Raw genomic sequence first — 12,497 nt, 5'->3', positions numbered from 1 at the left:
TCTTTAAACACCCTGAAGACATTAAATAAATACTAGAAACAGGATCCTAACCTCAGGTACAAGGTACGTATTTGGCCAGGCACACCTTTCCTGATCAGTCAGCACTTTCGAAAGTCAGAGAACATTAATTTGGCCACACAAAGATTAACAACTAATTAATGAATTGAGGACCATCACTCCAGGGTATTCAAATAGGAGGCCTCACAGTATAAGCACACACAGCACAAATACCCTAAGGATACTGAGCCTTTTGCATCCACCACCATCATGTTAAGACATTCAAAAGTATGATGCTCTCTCTTTGTATTTATACTTGGCCTTGTACAATTCTATATTGGATTAATGACTTCTGTTTTCACGTATACACAAATAATAAATTCCAAAAAGCCCATTTTTAGCACTAGAATGTCACAAGTATCTCCAGTCTCTCTCAAAAGTTCAGCTACAGAATGCAGAGACAAAAAGAACACCTGAAGGAAATTCACAGCAACTTGAATACTTAGCACTGGCCTTGAACCTGAAGGTAAATGTGAATAGATCATCCTGGATTTTAGTCTGACTGCTGTCACACATTTTATAATTAACAGTAACTATTTCCTAATACAATGCATTATTTCAGTATAATGCTTGGATTCCCTCCCAATTCCTTCAGCTTCATCAGCTGGTTTTCCCTACTAGCAGTTTAAGGGTTTGGGATCATGGCTGTTCATTTATACAAACAGTTTCTGCCCAGCTCCATCTTAAAAGCAAACCTCAGGGCACTGCACTTGCCATGGAAATTTAGAACAGGCACTAGTCAGTCAGCTGCTTCAAACAAGACTGCTGATATTTTGACAAAGTTCAGTTTTTCTAAACAAGTTTCTGTAACGTCTAGTATTCAGGTGAACACGAATTTGAAATGTTATAGTGATGGCTACCAAAATCAAAACACTAGTTTAATACTTTGTTCTGAATAAATCACAGATTTTAATATATTTATGAATAAAAGTGCACTAGAAATTCATAACATATGAGACCGTTAACACATCTGAGTTGTAACATACTCTTATTCACAAGTTAAGAGAAGTTAATTTCTATCCATCACAACAGACTATATTTTAGAAGAAGTTTCCACAGAAAAGGATGGAGGAGAAGAAATCACTGGAAAAAATAGTCAGCCACATAGCAAACCAAAAATTCCAAACCCTTAAAACAGTCTAAGCATTCTTTGCTAAATCACTTGAGTGAACCCAATGTATGATACAAAACAACAGACAAATACATTATTGAAAAAGCTCGGGAAACATGGTCAGTTTTGAGACACCTTTGATGATTTAAAGGGAAGGCTTCATTGTTCTAGTAAAGTTACTTACACAGTAAGTTTAGAACTACCCTGGATTTTTCTCAACTGCAATCATTTAGCTGTGAGCCTGCAGATCAGACTGAAGTTTAACTATGTCAGGCCACGAGGCTCTCCTTACTGGAAGCACATCAAGGTTCTCACATGAAATCTGATCATCAGCACAGTTGGATTAATGACAGAGGTGGTCAGGCTGATAAAGCAGCAGAACAGAAGCCTGCTTAAATGAGTTTGGAACTGCATCTGTGATAAAGCTGTAATGCATTCTCACCCCTTCTCGCCAGAACTGCAGAGCTCTGGTCGAAACTGATGCAAAAGAAAAGAGTTTATCACTCAGTGTGTGCCTGCAGGGGGACTGTGGTTGCTCTGTGAAAACAAGACACCAGATACTCAGACTACCACCACCGCTCCCACAGTAATGCCTCCAACTCTATCCAACACCTTGGATGTCTGCTTTAGCTCACTGCAAAGGTGAATAGCAGGGGAAGGTTTTTAAAGGATTTGTTTATGCACATAAAAATAAACTGGGTATCAAGGATTTCTCTCAATCAACAAATTCGCAAATTAATCAATTACTGTGAAAGCTGGAAATTCATCTTTACTTTTAGCTACCTTTTTCCCTCCACCTGAATTCTGACATTCTCACAAGTCAAACAAGGTCTGTTATTTCCTAGTTATTCAGACACAACCAAGTCTATTGGTACCTTTATACATAGCACAGCAGCTTATAGCAGCTGAAAAGATGAATTACAGTAACATACAGGACTTTAAAACATTTGACATTAGAAAATGTCTCCACACAAAACCAGTTGCTACAAAATGCATTACAGAAAGTTTTCCAAACAGGCAAATAAGACAAAAACCAAACAAACAAAAACACCAAACAAACCTTTGTTTTCAACAGTTACAAGAGCTGGCTTCATAAAGAAATGTCCTGCACTGAGTCTCCTACACACCCCAAATAAAGTTCTTCATGTCTACCCATTAGAAAGAATTAAAAACTTGCGTTAGTGAAAACTAAAATAACATATATCTAGCTAAACAGAAAAACTTCTGTCGAGTGACTTGCCTTTACATAAGAGAAAATAGATACATGGAGATCTCAATGCCTTTGGGTATTAAAGCAATATAAAAATAATTTCCGTTTTCTCATGCAGGTATCTATTTACAGCAATAAAACTGGATAAAAGGTTTTTTGGTTTAACTTCAAGGAAAAAAACACATGAACTGTCATGGAATGGACATAATATACTGTAAGATAATTTTCTGGCATTTCACTGAAATGGAAACAACATGAAGAGTAACTTCATGTAAAGCCAGGAAGTAGAACAAAGAAACAAAATATTTTTTCAATGCCTGAAAGACAACTCAATGTCCTGTTCCTCTACAATAAACCTTACCAGAGCAGTCAGAGCAGCAGAAATACTTCCAGAACTGTAAAACTGCATTTGACAAGTTACTTATAAAGGTCTTTTCCATGTCCCACATTCACAGCACCAAGCCACTGACAACATCAGATTTTCTCACTCATATTATTTACTTCAAACCAATCTCTGATTATTGGAGTTAGAGTGGCATAAGCAGCAAAGGAAAAGAGAAGAGCAGTTAATTGTATCGTAATTTCAGTGGAATAAAATCTGTGGTTCTAAATTCAGCAACCATGTATGGAACTCCTTAACACATGGATCTAAGTGTTGTGAGGCAAAGACTACCAAAGGAATGTGTACCATCCCACAAAACCAAGAAAGCAGCTAAATTAAAGACGTTTACACTTACATATGGGAGAATCAACAGCCATCAGTGTTTAACACCACATGAATGCAAAAATACATGGCAGAGGTCAAAAAATAAACCAATTATTTTTAGCTTTTCTCTTTTTTCCAAAAAAGCTCTGCAGCTCCTCAAATAAATTATAAGCGACAAAAGAAAATTTGGAAGAGTGATAGAAGAAGTATTGGAGCCTGAAAGTTCCTCATCACTCACTCATTTTGAGTGAAGCAAATACAAGGACCATCACTTGACTTCAGTGGAAAAGTACTTTGGCCAACAGTCTTGTACATTCTCATCATCAAACATGAAGCAATCAACACCGAGAGGAAAAAAACTAAACACACACCTTGAACACCTCAGAGAAGAAACCAGAGCCAATTTTCTCACATGTGAAGTCATCAAGACGAGTAAGTCTGGAAAAGGCACTTATCAGGGCTCTGTATGAAGAGGTACAAACTCTTCCTATCTGGGATGCAGTCCCTTCTCCAGTGCCACCATCAAAGTCTTCAGCGCGCTCCAAGCGTGGTGGAAACCCTGCTATTGAATTCCGCTTACTTCGGTCCATTGTGAAAACGGGATTTTATTTCACTACAGGAGGACTTCTCACATCTTAGGTAATTTGCTGTCTTCTGTATTTTTGTTGGATCCTAAAATACAAGAAATTGAGATTACCATTACTGTGAAGATATCTAGTAAGTTTGATAGGACTCCAACAAAGCTTACACCCGTTTAAGAGAGAAAGAAAAGAACAAAGATATGCAAGCAGGGACACAAAAAACACAGAGATAAAACAAACCATCATGCAACCTCAACAGTAAAGACAGCAATCTAATGCAGTTCTCCTTTAGATTCATGGAAACACCATATCCTCTGGCCCTTCTGAGACAAATAGGTTTGGAACTCAAAATCTAGCTGGTAACAACTTTCATTCCCTTCCCCCCAACCCGTTCTTTTTTTAACTTAAATTCTGGTTGCTACAGCAAGCAACCGAGCAGGAGGAAACCCACAAAATGTAACATTTTATTCTACTTCAGTTGCAATTGGTGACTAATCTACTGCTACAGAAATAAACTATTTCACTTTCGGGAATGAACAAGGGATCTCCAACTATAAAAAGATAGAGTCAGCTTTTCAATTGACAGAAGGAAAGTCATTCACTTGAAGTGTCAAACCTTGTTTTTAAAGCTTTCATTTATGAGTGCTCCAAGACTAATTCCTCACCTGGTAGGAACACAAGGTTATATCCACTGAACACCTAGCCCCCAAATTCATAAAAACACCAACAACCCTGCTACAAAAATAAAGTATTCTTATAACAACCTGCCAGACAAATTTCCCCCACAAAGACATTTTTTAAAGCTATTTTAATTTCAGTTCAACTGCAAACACAGGAAACAAGCTACATTTGCCAAGCAGGAGAAAAGGGGGGAAAAAAGAGAGTGGGACCAAGATTTTTTTCTCTTTTTAAGAGGATGGTGAAGTAATCAGGATGACTCTGGAGCCCATTAAATTCAGCTTGGACTGGCAAACTTGACAGGTGGCCTAATTTTTTTTTTCTTTAAACTTGAGACTGAGGAGGTTATTCACCTATTCCAAACTTCACTGTTCATTTACAGCAATTTGGTGAGCACCTACAAAACCTGAATAAAGTGAACAAAGAGAATACTTTTTTTCCCGAGGGTGAATGAAAAATTAGAGGGAGGAAAAGGAAACAAAATTATTTTTTAAAAAGGTGAGAAAAATAACCACAGAGCAGGCAATTACACTTCTATTTACAAAGACGTACAGAACCTAAACAATACACTACATTTGAAAAGCATCTTATAACCAGAGGCACACCAGCTGTCCTCTGAAAATACAGCAGTGCTGCTCTACTTACGCCATGCATGCAATGTAACTTTTGGAGATGCTCTGTGCCAGCACATCAGGCAGACACACACTCCTTCCCCACTTGCAGAAATAAGCTCTGCTCAACTGTCTGGAATTAATTTGAGGTTGTCCGCTCCAAAAAAGAACGGTGTTTATTTCAAACATCTTAACACCTCTCTAAATGAATGTCAGTGGGATAAGGGACTCTCACCAAGGCATGATTATGAAAATTTAATCTCTGTCAAATCCCACATCATGTTTTTCCTACAGAATTTTGCATGCAGACTCCCACATGCCTGATCTTACTGCACTTTTCAGATGATAGCGGCCAACTGGCACACAGGAGATCAGGATCCAGTTTCTGATCTCATATTCTTGAGTCAGGAGCCTTGAGGGTCTGGAAAAGGCACAGAAGCACCACAGGAAGATAAAGCCTGTTACATATCCTCGATGGAGAAAAATAGCCCAGAGAAACTCCTCAGCTACAGACCAGATAGATGCCTGGGAGTTTCCAAGGCCTGCTTAAATAATTCCTTTTGATCTGAAAAGGACAAACTATACTTTGGTTACTTTTCAAGGAGATAAAGAAAGAACTGTCTATGGAAGGAGAACAGACAGAGGAAACCATGGTATGAACAATTAATTTTTTGGATCAGAAGATGCAATCTTTGAAGACTGATCAGGAAACCTACTGTAACTGAAGGAAGAGTTTTTAAATTTTTTAGAACTTATTTCCATCAGAGTAGCACCCACATGCACCAGACACTTTCCATGGAAGGAGGCAAGCATCTGCCCCCAGAAATGCACAACCTGACAACCCAGAATCACAGGGTACCCGAGGATCACCACTCCACAAAGTGCAGAACCCCCCAACAAATCCAGTGAAAAAACACATCTATACTGCAACCCAGTAAAGTAAAGACTACAAGTTCTCAGGCAAAGAAAGATTAAAAAATAAACAAAATAGGCAAGGCTGCTGTTGTTTTAACTAAAGGAAGATAGATCAAGTTAGATAAGTAGTATTAAACAGAAAGAAAAGTCCAAATCTCTTAAATATCCAGATACCATTAACAAAAGATGGCCTCTACACAGTTTCTACAGCTATTTAACAAAGCAAAACGTCTCCCTCACACATATACACATCCTTTTATTGAAATCACATGGTGAACTTAGCAAAACTCTGTACAAATTCCACAATGAGAGAAGAGATTCAATGTACTTCACACAAAATAAACCCCAAAAGGTTTTGCCACCTGGAGTCCCAAGTAACCCATTCCTTCATTTTTTCTGCTAGAGTTCAACTTTCCAGACAGCTACACAAAATCCTTGGAAATTATTAGGATACAGCTCCATTTTCTTGCCCAGGATTCCATACACAAAATTAGAGGAAAATTTCAAGTGGGCACAATTCCAAGTGGGCCTCCTGTCATTTTGGCCAATTACACTAATGATCACATTTTCAATGAAATCAACCAAGGTTTAATTGACTGTCAAGTCAGTCTGAGGTACTTTAATTTACTACCTTGTATGATTAATTAAAGTGCACTGAACAGAAGCCAAGACTATCCTGTAAATCCTGTAACCAACTAAAAGGTTGTTGGGTGGTTTTTTTCATATTAAGGTTCAGCTTAAAAACTCTTAAGCTGTGCTCAATAGACAGTTAAAAGACACTACACACTAGAAAAAAACATTTTCTAATAAATTCTCAGCTTTCAGAACAATTTTTCTGACACCCCTATACAAGAAAAACAGAGTGGCATCCCACTCTACCAACACCAAAGTAATTCTGAAACTCATCTCTCAAAATGCCTATCTGCCCTATTCAGCCATTTCTTACATTTCAAAAAATCATAATTTCAGAACATTTCATGCCCTACCACATTTTAATTTCTTGGCTTACTAAAACTTACTAATACTTTGAAGGAAAGAAAAAAATCCATATTAATATTATATTAAGATCAGTTTCTTCACTGAATGAATGCATTGATTTTTAAGCACAGAAATTACTACAAATACAACTACTATTAGCATTAATTTGATTCATTAGAGTTTTACCTTTCAAAACCAGTGCCTGAGCCTGCAATTATTTAAAGATGGAAACCCCACAACAGCACATCAAGTTATACCCTAAACATCAGTGTCAAACTAACAGGTAGCAATTAAGTAATTAACATTTTATACTTCATAGATATAAAAATGGGTAAGGCTCCTCAACTTCAGCAGCATCCTTTTTATGCCTCAGAGTATAAAAAGATCCTTCCAAAAACATTTCAGCTCATTGCTAAGAGGTTTTCTGTCCTCAGTATCTTTATAAATATGTGCATATTTGCACTCAAATGTCAAACTCACTGTTTCCTGAAAGATGGCCCTAATAACAACAACCATTTTTAGACACAGAGACCGTCGCTAGGCACTCAGCCTGGAAAGCAATAAATCTGGCAGGCGCATGTTATTAATTTGAAAAGGTTTTCTGAAGAACAAGATGCCAAAGCTTTGACAAAAGTCATTTGCCAAGAGTTAACTATTTAAACTTGTAGCCTGATGAAGTTTCAACAGCCAGCACTACAAAAACAAAAGAATTAAAGAAATTATTCTGGCAAGTGTCACTCAACAAAATATTAACTCAAGGGGGAAGAAGACTTCACTGTATACTGTGCAAATTCAGAAGGACTTCAAATAAATGTAAAGAACAAAATTTTCCAAAGACTGAATGGACTGAAGTTCTAAGCCTGGACAAAAAAAAAAACAACCAAAAAAAACCCCCACCAACCACAAACACCCACCAAGGAAAAATGTTTAAAAATTAAATCCAATAATTTAAACTGAACAGTAAAGAGAACCAGACATCAATTTTTTTCTCAGCTGCTGTGCTGTCACTTGCTCCCCTAACAGGAAAGTTCCTTGGTTTGTCCATAACTTAGCTTCTTGTCCTTGAGAGGAAGACAATATCAAATATTTACAGATGAGGTAGCTACAAATACCAGAGCTTGGGCTATGTTTGGCCCAGCTCATCCTGAACCTGAAGTCTTTTTTGACTACTTTATGGGACATGTCTTTAGGTTCAGTTTATAGTCTTAGTTAAAATGCTGTATTTGAACATGAAAATCCCAATATTTTCTATTTTCACTTACATGACATTTTGCTTTAATTTCATCTCCTCTGCACAGGATAATTCCCAGCTCTAGCCAGTACTGTCATAGCTTAAGCTTCCTGCAGACTAGGGCTGACATTCCTCAGAAGAGACCTGCATTAGCCCTACTACACCACTCCAGAAACTGCAAGTCTGCTGAACTGCATCATGGTTTTATAATGCAAACAAACCTCCACGAGAGGCTAAGCTGAAACAAACAGTTCATTTATTTTGTGATTGTAGCCAAGTTTGAAATGAGTAAGAGAGACCAGCTATTACTGCAGAGCTCAGGATTCAGGGCCAAGGTTGTAGGTTTAAAAATATTTTCATCAGGCATAGGCAAAAATTCTAGCACATATTTAGAAGGCAAATATAACTGAGGGAGAATATTAAAAACTCACAAACAAACACAAAGCTACTTGATCTTTTTGCCCACAGTGTAATTACCAGCATTTTCTAGGGTCCAATTACAATACCAAACTAAAGCTCTACCTGCAACAATCCATTCCTGTCCTAGCCTGGTTTCAGTCACTCCAATCCACAGGGCAGACAGGCTGTAGCCGGGTTACAGAGCATCGGTAAAGAACCACTCAAGTAGATCATGTACAAGACACAGCTGCTGCTTCAAATGGATAATTTTAATACATTATGTTTGCTTAACAAAACCCAGCCCAACAGAGACAGCGAGAAGCTGCTTGTGCCTTCCAGGTGTTAGTAGGCTGACATTTGCTGAGCTCCTAACAAACAGAAAGGGAATCAAAGCCTTCTAATACCAACAGGTATTGTAACATCTCAATCTGAGAATTTCCCCCCAGCCTCTCCACGGGGCTTGCAATGAGGGCTGACAGCTCTATTAGCACTGAGGGTTTCACATGAGACTGGAAGCAACTTTTGTTGTCTCAATGCAGCCAGTGAGACAATCCAGAACAGCAAAGCAAAGCAAAGAGAACACGAATGCCTGAAAGAGGGATGAAGACAAAGTAAACAGGCTGAATTTCATACCTGACTGACAACTCTTGGACACTACCTTATATTTATGCATCACCACACAAGGCTGTCAATATTTGTATTTTCCAGCTAAAAGTATCATCTCCACAAATATTAAAGACACATTCTGTAGCCTACCCTTATTAAGCAAAAATCCTGAGTTACTGGTTTCACCTTACAGTGAAACACCAAGTACCTCGTTTACTGCAGTAGGACTGCACAAACGAAACAGTTACACAGTCTTCACTAATTGATGACTTTTTGAAGAGAGGACAGGGCTTCCAAACCCATTGTTCTTTAGGTACTGTGGACACTGATGTCTGCTGGTATTTACAAACCAATCTGAAGCTCCCTGTACAGTGGAAAACACGTAACTCATAGCCTGAGAGCCACGGAGCTGCAGTGTACAAGGTCAGCCTTCAAAAGCAAAGTTACCTCAGCCAGCTCCAGCCCTGGCTGCAAAACCTGTTACATTTCTCCAGTGCAACCAGAAAGTGGCTTAGGCACTACCAGCAATGCGTTCAACTTAACAAAAAGTGACAGGATCATATGAAAAGAAGCTTACAATCTAAGTCAGAAAGAAGACTTGGCAACAGACAACAGATGGAGCTGGTGTGATACAGTTGCTGATTATTAGATGGACTTACTGATGAACACACAGCTCCAAATGAATATGTTAGGGAACTAATAAGCAGGAAGAGGGCTTTAAGGAAAAATTGTGACCATTCACCTTTTTTTGATCTTGCCTAGCAGAGCTCTTATTTTTGTGCCAGCTTGCAAGATGCCACACTGCAAGGAAATAATAAAGAGCTTTGCCATTGTGCAAATGCATGGTTGTTGCTACAGGAAAAATACAGAAAGGGAACCTATGATGCAAGTGAACCACAGGTTCATTCTTTTCTGCAGCAGACACAGAAGCAACAGTCCCCTCCTTTAGCCCTGCATTTCTTTCATGAGTCTGTGAAACCATTTGCATAAAGGATTACAATGGCAAAAGCAAATATCTGGAATTAGAGGGTATAACTAGGTTACAGGAGGCCTGTGCCACCAGAGCAGCTCTTTTGAACTAACTCTGTCCCTGCTTGCACAGTCACAAAAATGTGAAGAACCGAAGCAAGGATTGCTCTGTAGGCCCTAATTTGTGCTTGGTCCAATTGCCAGCTGTTCATCCCAATGAAAAGCCACAAAACTAAAGCAAAAAAACACAGGAGAGCACACACTTGCCACCTATAGGAAATACAGTTTGCCTATACTGAACTTGGCCTTCAGTTTAAACTACTCGTTTTGCATGAAAGTTTTACACAAACCACAAAGGGACAATGGAATTACTCAGCCATGTCTACAGCTGAACACTGCAAGAATCAGAAAATGACATATTTATTGGCATGCAACAATAATTTCCCAGGATGATGACTAAATGGAAAGGTTTATGACCAATCCACAGGGCATGTCAGAGTTTCTCATAAAAATCTTATCTTAGGTTGCAAATTCCAGTGCCTAATTATGTCCATGGTACTGTAAGTCTGTTGATTTTGCAGACAATAAAATATGCTAGAACTATGATCCCTTAAAAAAAAAAAAAAAACCAACCAAAAAACAGTCGAAGCACAAAGGCTTCTCATAAACCAGTCTAAAAGTTAGCTATTGCTTTTTTTAGAAGGGCAAACAGAAAGGTTTAAATAAAAGTCAGCTCAGTACTCTCCAAATTCAATTCATTACTCTTGAAATTGCAGCTTTCAACTATTACAGCAGCACTTACAGCAACTCCCAAGTGGAAAGTTCCCCGGACTTCAAGCAAAAACCCTTCTGACCCTCCAAGGAATACAACATTAAGAGTGACCATCTACATTTATACAGCACGTCTCACCTGAAGGCCATAAAGCAAACATATATGCACATACATTTAAACACTCGAGCCTGTCATTAACGCGTGATTCACGTACTCTTTCTTCCAGGGTAGCATTTAAACAGCAAAGCCCGAGCCAAGCCCTCACACCTCTTGGCAAAGCGAACATTTCCAAGGCAATCCTGGCCGGGCAAAGATCCGCGCCGGGCGCTGCCAGACCCTTGTCCCCGGATCCGAGCGCGGCTTTCCCGCAGCGCCCGCCGCCCCTCACCTGCCGCCGCCGGGGCGGACGCGGCCCCTCCGCGCACCTGCACCCCGGAACGCCCCGCTCACCTCACCGCACTGAGACCCCTTCGCCGGCAGGGAGCCCCTTCCCCGGAGCGGCCCCGCTCCCCGCTCCCCGCCGCCGACCCGCCCGGACCTGCCCCGCGCCGCCCCCGCGCCGGCCGTTACCTGAGCGGCGGCGCCTGCAGGGCCCGCGGGCGGCGCGGGCTTTCATGGCCGCATCCCCCACCCGCGGCCCCTCAGCACCCCGGCGCGGGTCCGCCCCGCCGCTGCGGCCGGCGCGGGGCCCCCATGTGAGGCGGGAGCCCGGCTGCGGGACCCGGGGCCGCGACCGCCGGCTCCGCCTCCTCCTCACGAGCCCCACCGCCCACAGCGCCGGGGCGGGAACCGGCCGGGAGCCGCCCCTCCCCACCGACCAATCGGCGTCAGGGGGAGTGTGATGGACAGTGTCTCTAGACCAATGGAAAAAGGAAACAGGGCGGAGAGATTAGCAGGTAGTCCACGTGAGTGCCACTTTCCAATTGGTCATGAGCATTTGAGCGACACGCATATCGACCAATCACAGGAGCACAACAACTCCCGAGAGACGCGAGGGAGGCAGCGGCAGGAAGGAGAGGGGGCGTTGCTATGGGCGCCTCGCCCTCATTGGTCATCTCCTGAGGGCGGGTTATAAATAAGAGAATCAGCCAGTAGGAGACCGGGGCGAGCAGTGATGGACGGGCTAGACAGCCAATCACCGTGTGTTCATAGCGAGCGCGGCTGAAGCTGTCAGCGGGGCGGGCACTCGGCCGTCCCGAACCTGCGGCTGGTCCCGGTCCCGGTCCCGGTCCCGGTCCCGGTCCCGGTCCCGGTCCCGGTCCCGGTCCCGGTCCCGGTCCCGGTCCCGGTCCCGGTCCCTGCCCCTGCCCCTGCCCCTGCCCCTGCCCCTGCCGCATCCCTGAGCCCTTCGCACGTGGCCCTCGGTGACCGCAGCTGGGCTCCCTGATGGTAACCTTGCTGTTATTCCTCTAATTACCCGTGCCCTGCTGCGTTTCCCACAGGACTCATGCCTTTCTCTGGTCTCCTCCTCTCTCCAGCACTTGAAACTTCAGCGTTTTCTCTTCCCGTCCTTCCCATCTTCTGCCCCCGCTCCCGGTGTCGGTCACACGGCTCGGCACCCCCGGTCCCCGCCAGGAACCTGCTTAATCCAGCTCAGATATTCTGGGGATTCGGCTGCCAAGATGGAATAAACCTGGGATTTTTCACATACAAACTGTTATTGTTCAAATTAT

The 12,497-nt window shown here is 41.8% G+C and overlaps 1 protein-coding gene across 3 annotated transcripts in view; it reads right to left on the bottom strand.

Annotated features, from left to right (window-relative positions):
• Window positions 1-11,619, bottom strand: part of TESK2 (testis associated actin remodelling kinase 2) — a 79,455-nt gene extending 67,836 nt beyond the window's left edge. Inside the window, exons 1-3 of one of the 3 annotated variants that reach the window (XM_063407194.1) lie at window positions 11,395-11,619; window positions 9,826-9,884; window positions 3,456-3,756 (exon numbers count right to left, since the gene is read on the bottom strand). In XM_063407194.1, coding sequence (XP_063263264.1) covers window positions 3,456-3,674 — 219 coding nt within the window. In that variant the 5' untranslated portion in view covers window positions 3,675-3,756; window positions 9,826-9,884; window positions 11,395-11,619. Of the gene's footprint in view, window positions 1-3,455; window positions 3,757-9,825; window positions 9,885-11,274; window positions 11,295-11,394 lie in introns of those variants that run through there. The other 2 variants (XM_063407193.1, XM_063407195.1) reach the window with 2 other exon arrangements.
• Between the last annotated feature and the right edge of the window lie 878 nt (window positions 11,620-12,497).

The sequence above is a fragment of the Prinia subflava genome, chromosome 10, assembly GCF_021018805.1.
Source record: "Prinia subflava isolate CZ2003 ecotype Zambia chromosome 10, Cam_Psub_1.2, whole genome shotgun sequence".
NCBI lineage: Eukaryota > Metazoa > Chordata > Aves > Passeriformes > Cisticolidae > Prinia > Prinia subflava.
The sequence above is the reverse complement of the archived record's forward strand: the minus strand, read 5'-3'. Positions and strand labels throughout refer to the sequence as shown.